This window comes from Lotus japonicus, chromosome 1, assembly GCF_012489685.1.
Source record: "Lotus japonicus ecotype B-129 chromosome 1, LjGifu_v1.2".
In the NCBI taxonomy this organism is placed as follows: Eukaryota; Viridiplantae; Streptophyta; class Magnoliopsida; order Fabales; family Fabaceae; genus Lotus; species Lotus japonicus.
Window position 1 is genome coordinate 112,558,210 of NC_080041.1, and position 19,821 is coordinate 112,578,030.

At 37.5% G+C, this 19,821-nt stretch overlaps 2 protein-coding genes across 2 annotated transcripts; one reads left to right on the forward strand and one right to left on the reverse strand.

Annotated features, from left to right (window-relative positions):
* Positions 1–308: 308 nt before the first annotated feature.
* On the reverse strand, positions 309–6,000 carry LOC130719631 (uncharacterized). The gene is made up of 3 exons (XM_057570251.1): positions 4,110–6,000; positions 3,601–3,923; positions 309–1,913 (listed from the first exon to the last, which is right to left on the reverse strand). The coding sequence occupies exons 1-3, from the start codon at positions 5,998–6,000 to the stop codon at positions 309–311; spliced, it is 3,819 nt and encodes a 1,272-aa protein (XP_057426234.1).
* A 7,442-nt stretch (positions 6,001–13,442) lies between these two features.
* LOC130729336 (thiamine-repressible mitochondrial transport protein THI74-like) lies at positions 13,443–19,537 on the forward strand. Its single transcript, XM_057581054.1, has 3 exons — positions 13,443–14,279; positions 14,382–14,802; positions 18,737–19,537. The coding sequence occupies exons 1-3, from the start codon at positions 13,719–13,721 to the stop codon at positions 19,048–19,050; spliced, it is 1,296 nt and encodes a 431-aa protein (XP_057437037.1). The 5' UTR covers positions 13,443–13,718; the 3' UTR covers positions 19,051–19,537.
* The last annotated feature ends 284 nt before the right edge of the window (positions 19,538–19,821 follow it).

Consider the following 19,821-nt stretch of genomic DNA (forward strand, 5'->3'; position numbering starts at 1 on the left):
CCCACAGACTTTTATCTCCAGCTCCCTGTAGCACAAATCTGGACCTTTTGATATATCTCACGGCATCCAGAATTAACGCACAAAAACAACACACTACACCAAATCTTTTCATCTATTCATTTAAGCTGTCGCATCATCTATTGTCACAAAGACACACACTCACGCCTAATACTACGATTTTTTATGCAGCAATTACTTTAAGAATTTTTAGATACATTCTTTTCTACTTTCCATTTTCTTTAAATATTAAAATTGAACAATTAATATATCACGAATATTTTTTTTTTTGAAGGTAAACTGAATAAAAATTAAGGGCCAACCGGCAATTGAGTCATTACATCAGAAATAACCAAATGGGAAACGGCTACCGGAACCTCCTCCACCCATACTAAATTAGCATAGGTCTCAGAGTTTCTAGCCAAAAAATCCGCAACAGTATTGCCTGTGCGTCTAACAAAAGAAAGCGAAACAAAATCAAAAGCATTAATTAAAACATGGCAATCCTGCAGAATCGAACTCAGATAAGACCTCCCAGCTTCCTTTGATTTCCAACTAGTGAATAATTGGAGACAATCTGTTTCCAAGCATATCCGGCGAAATCCTAGATCAATAGCCAGCTGTAGTGCCCATCTCATACTCATGGCCTCCGCCACAAGTGGGGAAGTACATAAGATAGGAAAAGAACATGCTGCCGCCATGGCCTCACCTTGGCAATCGCGGGCCACCATCCCCATGCCACCCGTTCCATCAGCACGAAGAGAAGCATCAAAGTTGCATTTGATGATATCCATCGCCGGCTTGCTCCATTTTGCTGGCAAAGAAACCGAGGGTGCACGAGCAAGGTCACGGACCTGAGCTGCCTCCAACATACTAGCCACACGACGGAGAACCGTAGCCACCACCAGCTCTCCCTGCTGAAAACAGACCTTGTTCCTTGCCTCCCAAATCGCATATACCACCGTCTGAGCCATAGCCAGGACCTCATCATCATCCATCGCTATCACTGCTGTCCAGAACGCCTGAAACGAGGTAAAAGAATCCACTCTGATGGCTAATTGAGACGCAAACCAGATGTGTTTGGCAGCTGGGCACTGGAGGAAAAGATGGTCTTCATTCTCCCTCTCCGAAGCACAGAAACCGCAACCTGGATCAACATCAATGTGGCGCCGGAACAAGCTCTCCTTCAGCGGCAACAAACCACAAATTGCCCTCCAACAGGTTTCTTTGCAACGAGGCAAAGCTCGAGATGCCCAAAAGAACTTCCAGCTCCTTGGATCAAGCTTAGCCGTAGAGGAAGAGGACGCAGCATCACGGTGTAACAACAACCGCATGAAGTCATATCCCTCTTTTGATGTATATTGTCCATCACTTGTACCTGGCCAATGAAACAAGTCAACACCCCCATGCACTCCCAAAGGAATGGAAAAAATGTTTGCCGCAGTGCTTGGGCTAAAAACCAGCTCAATCAAATCTCTCTTCCAACAGTGCAAATCCTGGTCAATGAGCATTGCAACCTTGGTGAGATTAAATTCTTCAACTAAATCTTGTCGGTAAATGAGAGGTGCATCTCCCGGCACCCATTTATCCCTACAAATATCAACCTGAGTTCCATCACCAATTCTCCAAGAGCCCCCTCTCTCAAAAATCCAACTCGTTTTCAGGATACTAGTCCATGCATAGCTTGGACGATACCCTTTCTTGGCCTCACGCATGGTGCAATTGTGAAAATAAACCGCTTTAAAAACTCGTGATAGCAAACACTCAGGACGAGTGAAAATGCGCCACCAATTCTTTCCCACTAGGGCCATATTGAAAGACTTGAAGTCACGAAAGCCAAGGCCACCATCTTCCTTCCTCTTACAAAGATTTTCCCATTTTGTCCAATGAAGACCACGTTTGTTTGGGTCACCTCCCTAGTAAAATCTGGATATCATATGATCAATATCTGCACACAAACTGTAGGATCACGCGCTTACCACTACGCCAAAACCAATTGGTGTTAGTGAGGGCGCAACGTTATTTCTTATAGCGTAGCAGACAGCGCCCCGTTTCGAATGCTACCTGCAGGCAGGATGCTGGCCCACCTGGACCCAACAATCCCCCCCCCAGCACCTGCCAGCCAAACTAGCTGCACAGCATGCCTTCCGTGGGATTCGAACACGGGACCTGGCTCTGATACCACTTGTAGGATCACGCGCTTACCACTACGCCAAAACCAATTGGTGTTAGTGAGGGCGCAACGTTATTTCTTATAGCATAGCAGACAGCGCCCCGTTTCGAATGCTACCTGCAGGCAGGATGCTGGCCCACCTGGACCCAACAATTGAAGGTGTGAAAAACGACTAGAAGGGGGGGTTGAAAGGAGTTTTGAATATAAAAACTTTCCCCTTAAGATTTAAAGTAAATCTTTTCAGTTTCTCTGAGATAGATGGTGCAGCGGATAAAGATAGAGAGAAGAGAAAAGCACACAAGTATTTTATCCTGGTTCACTTGATAAATCCCTCAAGCTAATCCAGTCCAGCCGTTAAGGTGATTTCTTCCTTCTTAGAATGAAGGCAATCCACTAATCAGATAATTGTTACAACTGCACTTGAAACCTACAAGTGACTAACAATACACTGACTTAGCTCACACTAAGATTCACTCTCTTAGTCTTCTCTAGGATCCGATCAACCTTGATCTCCTAAAGGAATCACCACTAAGATTCACTCTCTTAGTCTTCTTAAGGATACTGACCTACCCGGTCCCTTAAGGAAAATCAAACAACTGTTTGAGGTTGGTGTTTACAAAGGTTTTGCTTCTAAATAAGCTGAGTGTAAACTAAATAAGAACAGATGAAGAAAGTAGAGGCTTGAATCTTTTCTTGTATTGCAGCTCTTTGTTTTCTCTCACACTTCTTTCTTCTTTTCTTCCGCCTTTTATAGTCCAAGGTGCAAAGGATATTTCTGTTGAGAGAATATGACCGTTGGAGGGCATTTCTGGAACTTCCAGAACCTGCTGTGGCTGAACCTTGGTAGGTAGGCTTTTCAGAATAGTACACTGCTCTTGTACTTCTTGATAGAGACATTTGCCTTTAACCAATGACTTCTGATCAGAGGAATGCTTCGTGTTGGAACTTGTGAAGCTTGGTGATCAGAGTCAGAGGGATGCTTGGATCCTCTGACCTTCGTAACTTCTGCTTCTGGACCTTCAGAGCTTCTGAACCTTCAGAGCCTCTGGTCCCTCAGAGCTTCTGGTCTTCAGATCTTCTGATCCTCAGATCTTCTGATCCTCTGATCTTCTGATCCTCTGATCCTCAGATCCTCTGATCTTCAGATCCTCTGATCTTCAGATCTTCTGATCTTCAGATCCTCTGATCTTCTGATCCTCTGATCTTCTGACGAATATATCTTCTGGTGTCAGAATCAGAACCTGTTTGTCAAAACACTCAAGACAAACATTAGAATATCATAGTTGTTCATCCACAAATAAATACTTGTTATCATCAAAACATAGAGTTGTACCACATGACCAAATCTTGATCTTACACAAACCATCTGGTAAAATAAAACAAGACATGACATAGGAGGGTATGGCCTGAACCACAGATTTAATAAGAACCTCCCTGCCTGCCCTCGACAGGAATTTTTCTTTCCACCCTTTAAGCTTTTTCCAGACTCGATCTTTGACAAAATTGAAAACTTGAGTTTTAGACTTACCAATGATAGTCGGTAAACCCAAGTATCTGTCATAGCTTTCAACCGCCTTTACTTGCAATAGCTGCTTAAGTTCATTGAAACGAATATCGGGCACATTTCGGCTCACCGAAAGCATAGACTTGTCAAAATTGATTCGTTGACCTGAAGCTCGCTCAAAGGTTGCTAGGATGTTCTTCAAACACTGGGCCTCTTCCACTGTCGCTCTTGCGAATAGCACACTATCATCTGCAAAAAGCAAATGTGATATGACAGGCGCATGCCGACTAATTTTAATACCACTAATCTCAGAAGCAATCATAGCTTTTTCAATCATGGCTGAAAAGACTTCCCCACATAAAATAAATAAATATGGTGACAACGGTTCACCCTATCTAAGCCCACGTTGGGGAACAAAACTTGGTTGAGGATTACCGTTCAGTAAAATTGAAAAGGACACCGATGTCACACAACTCATAATTAGACTTACCCAAAGAGCAGGGAAACCCATCTTTTGTAACACAGATTCAAGAAAGGACCATTCAATTCGGTCATAAGCTTTGGACATGTCCAATTTAAGTGCCATAGTGCCATTCCGGCCATTTATTCTCTTCTTCATATAGTGAAAACATTCATACGCAATCAAAGCATTATCAGTTATCAAACGTCCAGGAACAAAAGCACTTTGGCTCTCACAAATTAAATCAGGCAAAATCAATTTAAGCCTATTTGCTATTGTCTTAGTAATAATCTTGAAAATGACATTACACAAACTGATTGGTCTAAAATGTGTCGCATGCTCAGCCTTTTTAATCTTAGGAATAAGGACCAATAGCGTGTGGTTTATCATACCTGGAGATGAAGCTCCACTCAGAACTTGTAGACAAAATTCTGCTACATCATCACCAATGACATGCCAAAATTTCTGGTAAAAGAGAGCCGGCAGTCCATCCGCTCCTGGTGCTTTTGTTGTGTGCATCTGGAAAAGGGCTTCCTTGACCTCCTCTTTTGAAAAAGGCTCCGCTAGGGTCTCCAGATGCGATGGTGTAATCCGACCTGAAACAAGAGAAGTAGCATCCTCCACCCCCGAAGGGTGTGAAGTTGCAAAAAGAGTAGTGAAATAGTCCATAAGGACACTCGAAATATCTCTATCGTCCTCAAATTTTTTGCCTCTGTCATCTTTTATAAGTTCTATCATATTCCTCTTCCTTCTTTGGGACGCTTTCTGATGGAAAAAACGCGAGTTCCGATCCCCATGCTTGAGCCAAGTAGCTCTAGACTGTTGTCCCCACCAAATTTCCTCCTGCTCAAGCAGAGAATCAAGCTCCTTCCCTGCTTCTATAGAGGCCGCTCTAACCTGCTCTGTTTGGGTTTTTTGCTGTAGGTTTTCCAACAGAGCTCGTTGACCTGAAATTTTCTTCGGTAAATCCCCAAATTTTGCTTTACCCCAACCGTCAAGCGCACTGCTCACCTCTGACAATCTGGAAAGGACATTATTATCCCCACGACACCAAGTCTCTGTAACCACTTCCGCACACTCAGCTCCTTCCCTGAGCCACATCTCCTCAAATCGGAACATCCGGGTTCTTTTTAGCTCCCGACGTTCTCTACGGGCACCACACGTTAGAAGAATAGGGCTATGATCGGATTGGTGACGCTCAAAGTGTGCTACTAAGGTTCTCGGCCACATATCATCCCATGCATCATTAACCAAAGCAAAATCAATCCTCTCACGAATAGTCCCCGGATCTGTTCTGTTATTCGACCAAGTGAAACGGTCCCCTGAAAAATCCACCCCATGGAGACCTATGCCCGTGCACCAACTGGAAATCCACTGCATATGCCTGAGATCAGGGGGGTCCCCTCCCAGTTTATCAGCCGGGGAGAGGATATCATTGAAGTCACCAATACACAAACAAGCTGTGGTGCCAACTGGCAAGAGATTGCTGACAAGGTTCCATGTGTCTCTTTTACGCTGTACCTCCGGGTAACCATACACCCCAATCAAAGTCATGGGAGTCTGGTCCACTGGATGCAAAATAGAACATAAGATATGATGTAAAGATGCATTTATTACCTCTAACTGTAAATCACTACGCCACCAAAGGCAAAGACCACCTGCTCTAGAATTCCCACGTCCTGCACACTGCACCGGGAAAATATTATAAAGACCACCAACTCCTCTATGCTGAAGAGCCTCAAACGTATACAACTTTGTCTCCATATGAAAGACAACATCGGGATCTTTCGAGTGGATGAGCTTTTTAAGAGCCCGTACTGTCTGTAGGTTCCCAAGCCCACGACAGTTCCACGCAAGGATCTTCATTGAGGTGGGCGGGACTGCTCCTTTGCAGCCTCCGCCAATCCCAATCCATTATCAGAGTTGTGTTTTTTGAAAGGAGGTGAAACACCTGTGCTCCCGGGCCCTAGAATAGATGAAGATACGCTTGACCTTTTCATGGGTGTAACACCACCATGTTTGCTCCCTGCTCCCTGTCCATCTCTAATAATAACACCTTTTGCTGGGTTTCTAGCAGATTTCCCTGTCTGTTTGTTGAGATGAGCTGGACTTTTAAAAGCGAAATCAATATTCTTTCCTTCCCCACTTGTAGCCATTTTCTTAGCTCCATTGGAGGCCTCGGGCATAGTCCCCTTTCCACGAGAGTCCAGCGACTTGTTCTTGTCCCCATCTTGAATTTCTCTTGGCATCATGCCACGATCCTTCAAAAAGCTCTTGTCTGTGTCCACCTGCTCATGTTGTGTTATGGTCGCCCCACCAACTTTCTTGTTCTCAGCGTGTTCTACACCCAAATTTTCGTCTTTCTCTGATATCTCGGGCTGCTCTATCTGTTCTTCTTCCCCATCGTGCTGAGCTTCTTCCCTACGACCCCCGTGCCGGCGTTCTCCTTCGCCCTCAGCCCTCATCCAACTACCAAATTTGTTTACAGCACCATCCCCTGGGGCCTCGCAATCTTTAATTCCATGGTCAATCTTGCCACATCTGTAGCAGAAGTTGATCAACTTCTCATATTTGAAGACCACCTTCAACGATGGCTTCCCTCTCACCGCTATCATTTGGCCCCGTCGAAGAGGAGCGTCAATATTCAGCCAAGCTCTTACTCGCAGGCACACCCCATAGCGGTTAGCTTCATATTTGTCCCAGTCTATGAAGCCGCCAAAAGAATCACCAATAGCTCTAGCCATGTTCTCTGTTCTATGTGTGTAGGGCAATCCATGAGCCTGGATCCAGAAGGGAACCCTTGTGATCGGTATTGTTGCTGGATTCAGAGTGATATCAAAGGTAGTCAAGGCAATTAGTTGCCTGTTGAAGAACCAAGGTCCTCCCCTCAAGACAAGTTCCCGATCACGTGCTGTCCCAAATTTTATGGAGAAAAGGTTCAAGCCTACATTGCAGATCTCCTGAACATTCCTTGATTCCCAGTAGCGTTTCATCACGCTGCGAAACACTCGCGGTTCCACCTTGTGCGGTGCTAGAACCCTTGCCAAAAGCCAGACGTCAACCCCCAGGTTTGGGTCGAGCACAGTCTCCTCAACATCCAGAGCCACGGCCTCATCTCCTTCAAGGTCGAAATCTGGAATCAACTCGTCAAATGCCATATCGGCCATGTTACAGTAGCAGAAACAATGCAGAAGTGAATGGTGTTGCCTAAAAAAGAAGCCCGACGTAAACAGAAAAACCTTGAAGAGAAAAAACCACCCTTGACCGACCAGCCGCCAAGATTAATAGGCGGCGATCCCCGTAACTATGCAGAAGAATGGCAGCTCTTGTCGGTCTATTGTGCGGTGTGACGGCGTGCCCTTGCTTTCCGTGTAAACCCTAGCAGACCCATTAGGTTTCAATAAACTTGGTTCTTAGCTTTTGCAGTTTCACGAATATATTAATTGACATGAATATTTTTATATCACGAATACTTAGTAGTAAAATGAAAATAATTTTAAATTAAAAATAAGATATCCAGTAAATTGACATGAATATTTTAATTTTTTAAATGTTAAATTAAATTAGGGGTACTCGTGGATGATTGAGATGGTTAAGTTTGTTATAAAAATAAAATAGAATTTGAATGATTAATTTAATTTGTGTTACTTGATTTAATTGTTTCAATATTTTTTTCCAACAAATCTGAACGAAATTGATGTCGAGTTGGCTTGGTTTTTTTTTTACATCGGAAAGGTCGAGTTGGCTTGGTTTAAGTCATCAAGTCAGAATACAAAAATAAATCATTAATTCAATAGTTAAATCAACTCATGACTATTAATTAATATTATTTTCTAATTATAACTATATGTATTTCATTAGATTTTTATCCAAAGTATAATCAAAGAAGAGTTATAAATATAAAATTTGAAATGTGTAATGTAAATACTTAAATATCTTGAATAAATGATTTGGTTTGTTTATTTTTTAAAGACAAACAACATCATAATATAAATGAATGAGGTTTCTTATTTTACTGTTGCGGTCTTTTTTTAATGTAACTCCTCGAAGCTATTATTAAATAATTTATGTATAAATTACAAACGAACATGTGTCCCGAATCAAGTGACTCGAAAACCGCTATGGTAAGGGGTGACACCCTGTGTAGTGGCGTGTAATTCATTTTTTTCCGACAATTAACCACATCATAATTTAGATAACCACAACTAAATTCAATTTTTTCAAACAAACCTCCTGTAAGAGTATATCAGCCTCAAACCCACTTCACTTGTTAAAAAGTTGTGAATCTTAATAAAGTCTTGTTTGCTAGCCTTCACTTTGTCTAAATGATTGATAGGCTGCCAAAGTTGTTGACCCGTGCATAAAGTGAATACACCTTCTACCATCGAATGTTTTTCGATATGTTTATGTTTGAGAGCAAAACCAAGCGACGCTTTAACATCGAGACTTCCAAATTTACAGTGGTTACACTCGGCTATGTTTGATTCTGTTGGAATTAATTTTCCAGCTTCAAGATTCTTTATTGCGGATATGATGTACTTGATGGACGTCTTTTCCCGAACCCTTTTTCGAATCGGGGTTAGATATGACGGAACATTAAAATTACAAAAAGATCGTGATAAGAAGGATATATATTCATGATACACATGAAAATATTAAAATATATTTTCAATTTAAATATTTAAAGAAAAGATAGAAAATAGAAAATAATGTATGGCTACTTAAATTTTTTCTTCAGTGCATAAAAAAAAATACTTCGTAATCCGTGTGAGTATGTGATAACGTAAATGTGAGCATATGACAATGGTAAATTTGTGCTGCAGGAGCTGGAAACAAAAGCCTGCTGGAGAGGATCCGGATTTAATGTCATAGTCGATTGTTTGTTAGGATCATTGAGGTTTTCCTTAATAATACGGACAATGACTGAAGCACTAACTTCTGTCATACATGGAAAAACATAGAGTTTGTGGGTTTAATGGGTTTGGACATTCGTTAGTTTTAGCAATTCATCATTTTGTTGATTTGAGAATTTAAAAAGGCCAAAACTAAATGTAAACTTGCGCAATGCACAAACATTATTAATATATTTTTTAGTGAGATAATATTTAATTTAAATTAGAAAATGCAAACTTTATTGTAGTACAACTCTTAGTAGTAGGAGAAATTATTGTGATGATGTTTATGCACATAATTTTAGAGCTTATTAATTGATGTAGAGTTTGACTAAAATGTCATATTTAAAGTAATGTTAAATTAAAGAAAGGGAATGATATCTATTGATAAATAATCGAGGAAAATTGTGATGAATGAAAATAACTGGTGATATGTGAGAGATGTAATATTAAATGAGATATAGATGAAAGAAAATAGAATAAATAATCTCGGGTTTGTAGAACAACTAAAGTTTTGAAAATATGACAAAACTAAAAAATTAGGAAAGAAAATAGTAATGTTTTTTTATGGCGCCATCTTGAATTTTTATTTTTACTATCAAACTTCTACATTATGTCTATTTATATTTTTTTTTCATCACATTTTGTGCACTCATGATATATTAGTTGTTCAATAAAATACAATTATTATTTCTATCATGATAGTATCATGTTTGTTAAGTATTGGCTTCGGTTAGTCATGATAAAAGAAATATAATAATAATGATATTCAAATGTGTTACCATAAAATGAAATAAAAATGATAAAAAAAAATCTTCCGTTAGAGTCTACAGTACAAAAACTGACATAATTTAAAATTTAAAATTCATCTACAATGATGATGAATAAATTAATAAAAAATAAATATGAGAATGCGAAAAAAACACATGAATTTAGTGTTTAACTTTTAATTAATTGTATTGAATTTAGAAATATAAAAGGACAAAGATTGAAGCTAAATAATAGGTTGAATTGGAGATGACACATAATAGAACTTCTAAGGTGGAAAAATTAGACAAATGAATGAGTTAACGTGTTAGCTCAATATCTCGTGTCTCGCCTATTATATATTACTAAATTTAAACTCGTCTCTACAAGTTAATTTAATTATAAACAAAATAATTTAACTTTCATTTATCTTAATTTGATATATAATAGATTGTTTTAAAAGAAACTGATAAGTCAATGTGATATTAATTTGGTACCTTCCTATACAATTATTTGTTAAATAGTTTAGTTTTACCACAATTTCCACCATGTAACAAAAATTGTTGAAGTTAATCTAAATTATTATTTGTGTTTCTCAATATATATTCTTCAATCTTCATCTAGCATGTCTAATCACAAATTATTCATTGTCTAACTCTAACAGTACATAGTGTTTAAATTCAACCAAACATATATTGGTTGTGGATGTATGATGTGAGAAAAAAGTTCTTATATGTAAACATGAGAATAAATTGTGACGGTTAGATGTAATCATGGATGATCAAGATTAAAACAACTTAATGGTCACATGACCACTTAAAAATGTCATGTGACTTTCTTAAAAATTCACAAGACTTCATGTTTAAATATTAATCATTCATCATAAGATCCAACAATCATGATTTATTATTATATTCTCAGTTCTCACATAAGAACACTTTTCTCATAGGATACATCATCTATATTGGTTAATCATATAGTGACCAAAATAGTCTTTCAAAAAAAATTGTGATAAGAAGATACTACATAAATACATATAATATGGTGAATGATTGCTATATAGAAAGTACAGAGTATAGTATGCATGTTTTTTTTTTTCGACAGCAAAAGATATATATTATTGGATTAGATATATATCATCCTAGTGTTGCTGATGATGGGCTTGGTTTTCTTCCTCTTAGGCTTGAATGCATGGTTCCGTTTGAAGATGGTGGGGTAGCTCAACATCAGCTCGTTGATATGGCAGTTGGTTTGGATGAGTCATTTTCGGATGTCTTTGTCCTTGATGTTCTTCCATGTAGGCGAGGGCGTCCAAAAAAGTCAAGAGAGGTCGTAAGCCTCGTCAGGTGCCCCTGACGACTTATGTGGATTCGGTTGCGGTTGATGTAGGAGGTCCCTCCTCGAGTGCGATCATGCGCCTAGTTCGTCATACTCCGGTGGATTCAGGAAACGCTCCAGGTGGTCATTACTGGACGCGAGCTAAGAAGGCATGGACGGTTGACAAGCTTCTGGGGTGCACTTTTGACGGTAGGGACGAGGCGGCTATCTGCGACCTACCAGAGGAAATAGAGGAGTGGTGGCCGCCTTGAGTGTTGATTTGGTTTTAATTTGTCTTTGGTTCTGGTTTAGGTCTTCGTTTATCTTTTGGTTCTTTTGGTTTTTTCTCTTTTGTTCAGGGAGGTTCTTGTTTTTCATACCTTTTAGGGTGGTTAAGTGATGGCTGTGTATATCTGTGGATGATTGATGATTTTTATTTTTGTATCCTCATTGTCATATTCCTGAGTTTAGCCTCTTCCATTTTTATGATATTTAATATATTTGGATTTCCAAAAAGAATATATTATTGGATAAGATTTCATGAGAACAACCCTCTTACAAATATGACAAACCAACCAAATAAAATCACCCCAAAGACCACACCTAGGAAGCGTGCCTCGTTACAACCTTCATAGGAAAAAGCCATTGGGATAAAAAACTAGGGAAGAAAAAAGAGTACAACATCCCCTAGAGGTGCCTTTAAATCTCTTTAAGCAAAATGGAATAGTTTGGTTATATAATTATTTAAAATTTGCATTATGATATGAATAATATGTATATAATTATTTAACATATATATTCATATATCAAAATCATTAGTTATGTGATTTCTTAACCTATGGGGAAGTTGTGCTTGGAATTATAGTGCTAAGCAATGGTGGATGAGTGAGATTGAGAAATAGAATGAAGATATAATAAGAAGGAATGAATGGTATATTATCCCAACATACAGTTTTTTTGAAAGATAAAGAAATATATATTGATTTCCACCCAAAAAAAAAAAACCCTAAAAACAGCACCTTAGGGGCAAAGATAACCCATCTAAAAATGAGGCAACTCGACGATCAAAAGAAAAACCCGCTAATCCGAAAAGGACCCTAAACGGGAATAGAAACAAGAAAAACAAAAGCGCTAACAAACAAACTGGCCTCCAAGGGCACGAGCCAAAAAGAACACCCTAAAATTTCACAGACAAAAACCAGGATATACAAACAAGACTCAAGTCTTAAAATGTTTCTCATAGATCTTCTCCAAACCACGAATAGCCTCTATGTCGCTACCTCAAACTTTAACCCCAAGATTTTGCCAAGCAGTCACGTCTTTTTCGAGCGCATGAAGTAAGGTCCACCACTACTAGGAGAGGCGCCAACTTCCTCAAAATTAACCCGCAGCTTCTCACAAGCCAAGGTCTGAAAGGATTAAATTAAATATAATTTAAGTCTTATATAGAGTAAATTAATTAAGAATGACAGAAGTACTATGAAGGGATAAATCTTTTCAGCGATATAAATAAAAGTCATTTATCTATTAGGTAGTAAAAAGACTAATAGATTATTGAAACTTCAAAAAAATGGGATACTGACAGCGTTAAACTACCACAAAATTCACAGATAAATTTCCTATATGCAGTTGATGCTTCACACTCTAGTAACACATTTTTCTTCTTTTTTTAAGCTTCGCAGCTTTTAATTATTTGGAAACCGATGTCGATTGGATCTATATGGTACTAGAGGTCCAACAATCTTTTTCAATTTTTTTACGGTCAAGGAAACTTTCATTAAAAAATATTCGGCAAAATGTCCGATAACATACGAAATTGGATCCTCTCCATCCTCTCTTCATCCAAATCTGAGCTATTGATTTTGAAATTTAAAGGCTTGGATCACCATGTTGGATACACAAAGGAACTGACTCACTTAGTCCAAATATGATCCTCATGAGCCAATGAAAAGTTTAGCTAGACTACGAGCTACATTATTAGTCTTCCTATTCACATGAAAGACACAAACCCTGAAACAAAAACTACCAATATCCCTCACCACCAAACCATCAATCTTTTATCGTTTTTATGAAAGTTTTTTTGGTACATCGAAAAGATAAATTGCACCCGCCAGGAATTGATTCCTAGACCTCCCCATACCCAACCCATATATTCCTCAGCTCCTATCACTTGAACTATCATACGAGACGAGGACTTTTTTTGAACTCATCCTACGGGGACTTAAAGCTATGCTTAGTAGATAATTTACTTAGGGTGATAAAAGTAGTACTGTTTTTTTATACCATTTTATCTTTTTCACTTTTTATAAAAACATTATTTAATTACCATGGTTCAATCACGACTCAACAACTATGGTTTCATTCATGTGGGATTTTCAAATCCCATATCATAACATAGCGACTACCTACCTTCTCTGATTCATCTTCGCCGAGTTTCACACGCCATCGAAAGATTCCAGGTTTTCACACAAATTCAAATTCATTCTTGCTTCCCCATCATCAGATCCTGAATTTTGATGGTTTTTCCATTAGAAAGGGTTTTGTTTTTGCTTTCTTTGTACTCTAGATTTGGAGTTCCACAATGATTATTAGTCTGTGGAATTTTGAGATCAGTGATAATATATAGATATGGTTTCCAAAGATGGGAAAACTAAAGCTCACAAATGGGTTCTGGGTTTGGTGTATATAATTGCTGTGGCAACAATTTGGATAGCTGCTAGCTTTGTAGTGCAGTCTGTTGTAGATGCTGGTGTTTCTCCATTCCTTGTTACTTACATCTGCAATTCATTGTTTGTGGTCTTGATTCCAATTGTTGAAATTGGGAGGTATTTGGAGGATTCTCATAGGGGTATATTGTTTTGGAGGACTCAAAAGGGTGCTAACTTGCATTCCGAACAAGGCTGGATTGGGGAGTCAGAACAGGCTATCCTTCTCAAACCTAATGATGCAGATGCAGATGCAGGCAATGAAGCTAATGAATCCACTCAAGATAGGGACAATTATTCTGAAATAGTGGTTGGGGAATTTGTTGATCGAGTTGATGATGTGATTGAAAATGTTGATAATCAGGTTGATCCGAATGGTCAATGGACGCGGTGCAGAGTGGCAAAAGTTAGTCTATTGATATGCCCATTCTGGTTTTTTGCTCAGCTCACTTTTAACTTGTCATTGAAGTATACAACAGTTACAGTAAGTAAACTTGGATTAAGTTAGTTCCTTTCAGTTTTGAGCTCTGGTTGGTTCACTTCGTTGTTTCGCTTATATTTAGTTTCTTTTATATGTTATGTGCAGTCGAATACGATCTTAAGCAGTTCATCAAGTCTTTTTACCTTCCTGGTCTCCCTGGCATTCTTGGGGGAGAGGTTCACTTGGTTAAAGCTCTTCAGTGTTCTTCTTTGCATGGGAGGGACAGTAATTGTGAGTCTTGGTGATTCGCGGTCTGGTTTAAAAACAATTGCATCAAATCCTCTTCTTGGAGACTTTTTCGCACTTCTTTCAGCTGGATTATATGCAGTTTATATAACCCTTATTCGCAAGAAATTAACCAATGATAATGAAAAGAGTGGTGAAGCCAGTATGGCTCAGTTTCTTGGATTTCTGGGGCTTTTCAATGTGATCATTTTTCTTCCAGTTGCCCTCATACTCAATTTCACCAGCATCGAGCCTTTTCACCTACTTACCTGGAAGCAACTTGGTCTGATTATTGGTAAAGGTCAGTTCTTTCTTTTTTTAACCTTTGCTTTCAAATTGACAATATGGCTAAGTTATTTTCTTTTCTACAAGCCCGAAATTGGCATTTTCTCTTCAAAAAGAGTAGATCACATGGAGGGTAGTTCAACAGTTAGAAGTTAGAACTTAAAAGTACAGAGAAACTAAGAAAAATTATAGGTCAAACCATCAGGAAGGATAGGTTTGAATATTTTGTCATTAGATATGATCCAAAATAACACATGTGATTGTTGTTTATTTAAGGATGGACATACCTATGTACTTCCTTTTCCTCTCAGTGCATGCACTTTTCATTTTGTGTTCTGCAAATAGCAAACATTGGCACCGTTAAAGTGAGAAGTTTTCTTTAAAGGGAAAAATGATGAATTATAATTATTGATGAGAATATTAAGGTAATGGATTGAAACAGTTACGTAATTCATTATCATGCACATATATTTTATTAGAATGTCAATCAGTTAGTTTCAAATCACTGGATATAAACCATTCAATTTCCCTTTGAATTGAATTCCTAACTTTAGCGAAGTTAAATCTCTTTTAGACATAGCCATTGGCTAGTTACCTACCTATGCATAGTTGCTTGTTCTGTTCAAACTTTACTTTTATATCAATAGAATGTTTTTATTCCTTTCTTCTCTGAGTTTGCTATCACTTTTGTGTTATTTCTGTCTATCAACTTCTTTCACTATTGGCATAGAATATCATTTTATTTTGTTATTACCTAGAAATCGCCATCACTTTTAAGGCTTCATCTTGTTATTACATCAACAAGTTTTTCTTGAAGGAATTTGTTAATGAACCAAGCTTTTTTCCCTCTATCTTCCCAAGCTAATGAACTCTAGGAAGTAAAACAGTTTCAACCAGGGTCAATCAATTTGCTCTAAGATTAATTTTCATGCTTGTATGAAGCAATGTCAACCTTATATTGGCTTATTCTATAATAAACCTTGTATTCACAGTACTTGATCTGGGGATTGAGAGTTCTTCTAGAGAAATAATTGTTACTAGAAAGCAGAAGTTCTTCTGCCAAGGGTAAATTGCAGTTTCCCATCATGTGCTCTGTTCCAAATTCAGTTTGCTTACCTTCTATTACAATGAAATTAACACCTTGCTGGCTCTGTTATCACATTTTTTGAATGTGATCTCACTTTAAACAAGTTCCTTCTAGCTTATTGTCTATGTGAATGTATAACAGTAAATCACTGGCTTGCAATGTATCAATTTTGTTTTATTGGAGGCAAAATAAATTCATTTCAAACCACAGGGTGGGAAACTATAATAATTTAGAGTGAGTTCATATGTCCCTCACATGTAACTTCCTGTTAAAACATTGATGGAAAAAAATGACTATATGATGATGGAGAAAACCATGAAAGGCAAAGTGTCAATTATTGTGGGCAAATTGAATCCAGGTCAAAGCATAGGCTGGAAAACTTTAATTTATCATCTTACTGAATAACTTGGAGATACCACTTTTTTAGTGTTTTTATTGAGTTACAAATGAACTAATGTCAATATCAGCTTAACTAATGATAACTATATATGGGAAGAATTGTTTTGTTCGAAATCTTGATGTGTAAAACCATTTCTCATTTTTTGCATTTTTCGAGAGTTGCAAATAAACTATATGAACATCGAATGGTTTGTTAGAAACATTGAAGTTTAAAACTATAGTGTCATAACCTAATAGATCAAACTTTTGGCATGATTGGTTCTTTATGCAGCATAAAAGCTTCCATAATCAAATGGGTTAGAGTTCAATCCGTGCCACACTCCATTCTTCCAATCAAGTGTTAAATTTCAGCACAAGGTCATGTTGGCCTTTGCATAGTCAATGCTTGCCTAATGGACTCTTGTATTAGGGGCGTGTTAGAAATGTGAAAGTATAAAACCATTCATTTACTGTCATCTAAAACTTTTATCCATTGCGATAGGTAGTTCATGATAGGTTTCATAATTTATGTATCAAATTCATGCCACAACCAAACACACTAATTCAATCATAAGAATAGTTTCATGTTAAATTATCATGCTTTTTTATACTAAGAGCTAGTATCTGCTAGTTAGAAGTTTTCATAGCGCCTAGAATTTAAGAAACAGTTAAGGGTGGCCAGTGTCATAGTCCATGAGGTTCCTTTGAGAAGGAAAAAAGTAGTTCTTGACTTTCTATCGTCTATTATTTTTATTTATATTCCTACTTTGATCTTCTCAAAAAATGCTTTTCATTTGTATGTGTTGGGTTACGTGATATATTGTAAATCTGAAACATTTTGTCAAGAGCACCACTATCAGCTTACAGAAAGTTGCTATAGGGATTGAGTGAAATTTCCTTAAAATGCTATTCACCTTGCATTGGATTTGTTAAACTTACAACGCAGAAATAAGTTGGGCTAGGTTGAGCTTTCTGAGACCTGAACTTGGTCTGTTAACCTGTGTAGGTCATTTTTCAATGCCTAAAATGGCCTTTTAAGATGTGTCTGTCCTGAAAGCTTATTTAAAATCCTACTTTACAATAAGATATTTAAATAGGTCACAAGTTTATCTCTAAATAGACTTTAATCTTCACATAGATTAACATGTTTAAATCTTTAAATATGTCAATAAGTATATAATTTAAAACTATTATAATAAAATATAATATTATAATAAGAGCCATAATAAAATATTATTTATGACTACCTATATAAGGCAACCTGTTAGGCCAAAAGACTTTTTGTATGACCTGAAAGAAGACTTTTTTTCTTTTCTTTTCTATCTAAAAAAAAAAGAATATAGGCTTTTAAGAAAGCATTGACATGGTTTATTTAATAAATATGTCCGGCATGACTTGGACATGGTATAGGCTATGTTATAGCCCCCATGAGCAGCCTGATAGATTTTTATCGCTACGCAGAACTAAACTATGCATTACTTCACTTTTTACATTCATAATAAAGAGTTGAGAGACCAGAAAGCCATCTGTATCACTTTTGAGAGTCCCTATCATGTTGTATGGATGTTATTGTTGCTGAACACTATTCTTCTTCTTCTTTTTTGGGTAATTACTATTCTTCTTTCTTATTATAGGAGTTTTTTAGTAAACCAACCATTAAGAGTTTACAGTGGGAAGAGGAAAAGTGGTAATAGAAAATTAAATCCACAAGGAGTTGTTAATAATAGTAACTGCCCAATTGACAGAAATTTGTTATAAAGATGAACATGAATGAATAGGGATAAGGAGGAGTTTGTAACTGCCAAGGAAGGAGGACTGGAATCAACAGGAAAGAGGGACAGGTAGTGAGCAACTTCAAAATTGGGTGAGAATTTCAGCGTTGGAGAGTTCAACTCTCTCGAATAGTCGAGAGCTATTTCTCTTGTATTCTATCTCTCCCTCTTTCTCCTTTATTCCAAGGACAGAACTTACCTACATACTATAGATATTGTTCAGCCACCCACTTTTTTAATATTTTGTTAGTTTTATTAATGTGATATAACTCTTCCTTTTTCAATCCACGTATCATGATGTAATCGGACAACATAAAAAACAATCTAATTTTGTCCTTATTTCAATCCCCCTTTATTACAAATTATTGTCTACTGAACAGTTGCAAACTCTTCCAATATCCCTATTTTATTCCTGCCCCTCATTACAAAATACTGTCAACTGGACAGTTATTATCGTTAATGACTCCCAGTGGATTTAATTTTCCATTATCCCTTAATTTTCTGTTGCCAATTTGTTGTGGAAAATGTGTTTGCATTTGCATCTCCAGCTTAAAGAGTTACAGCAGCTGATAAACTAATAATTTCATTGTTTCAACAATTCCCCTTTACCCATGGATATTTTCTTGGTATCTTAATGGATGGCTTTTCCCATTTTACTTTATTTGATTTGTGCATCTAATAATGTTTGAATTCTTCTGTTTTATCTAACCTAGGATTGCTGGATAATGTCCTGAGTGATTACTTGTGGGCAAAGGCTGTTCTTCTTACATCAACCACAGTAGCTACAGCTGGACTCACAATTCAGGTCCCATTGGCTGCCATTGTGGATACGGTGACCGGCCATTCACCTCCCCTTATGAATTACCTTGGAGCGGTAGCTGTCATGATTGGCTTCGCCGGAATTAACATTCCTCCTGATACTTTTAGCAAATCAGGTGAATCTGCTGTGGAATTGAAGAATGAGAACGTGAGTGAAGAAAATGCTCTGCCAAGAAGCCAAGATTCAACAGCCACATCAGGGTTTTAATAGCGCTCTTGGTTTCAGTTTCAGCTATGTTGCGGAATTGCAGACGAATGCAGGTCGACACTTTAAAACCAGTTATGTTACGGCTGCAATTGCAGTTGCAGGCCACAATTTAGAACCCTGCATATCATAGCATGTTTGTTGTATATTGCATTTATTTCAAGTGTTTGTTGAAGGTTCATCCTTTTATCAGTTTTTACAGTTAGTTGCAATAAGTGAAATGTGCCAGTGCTACCATACCAGACACGAAACAGAAGAACGTGAAAAAGAGAAGATCGTGTTTGCTCCTGGAGAGACATGTAAATTGGGGGCGTTGTATATTGCTAGTTGGACAATTTTTGTAGTAATAGCTGGGGATGATGGAGAGCGCTTAGGAATGTTTGGAAAATTTAAAGTGGGGTTGAATTTTCATTTCATGTCAATATTTTGTAATTTAATATTTTTTCTGAATAAAATTAAAATGATAGATTATCATGAATTTAGTGTCAAATTCATGTTACTTATATAAATATAGTATAACTCTTAACTTTTTTTTACCTATTACCAAAAAAAAATGTTTTTTTTACCTTCATGTCTCCCTTTAAGAATTCGTATATACATAATAGGCATCAGTGTCAATGGTTGGTCAAACGGTTTTTGGGGTCGGAGCAAGTTATGTACAGTACAAGTTATGAATTGTATGTTTATTTATATTGACTTCAAATTAGATTTTATCATTGCATCATATTATAATTTAATTAATAATAGACAAAATAGATAGCCGGATAAAATGTC

Excerpts from the sequence above, each read along its gene's own strand:
- LOC130719631 (XM_057570251.1), bottom strand. The coding sequence starts at position 6,000 with ATGAAGATCCTTGCGTGGAACTGTCGTGGGCTTGGGAACCTACAGACA. Across the intron at positions 3,924-4,109 it reads CTTTTCAATTTTACTGAACG|ATGATAGTGTGCTATTCGCA; the intron begins GTAATCCTCAAC and ends TGCTTTTTGCAG. Across the intron at positions 1,914-3,600 it reads TGTCGAGGGCAGGCAGGGAG|GGAGGTGACCCAAACAAACG; the intron begins GTTCTTATTAAA and ends AGATTTTACTAG.
- LOC130729336 (XM_057581054.1), top strand. The coding sequence starts at position 13,719 with ATGGTTTCCAAAGATGGGAAAACTAAAGCTCACAAATGGGTTCTGGGT. Across the intron at positions 14,280-14,381 it reads TGAAGTATACAACAGTTACA|TCGAATACGATCTTAAGCAG; the intron begins GTAAGTAAACTT and ends TGTTATGTGCAG. Across the intron at positions 14,803-18,736 it reads TGGTCTGATTATTGGTAAAG|GATTGCTGGATAATGTCCTG; the intron begins GTCAGTTCTTTC and ends TATCTAACCTAG.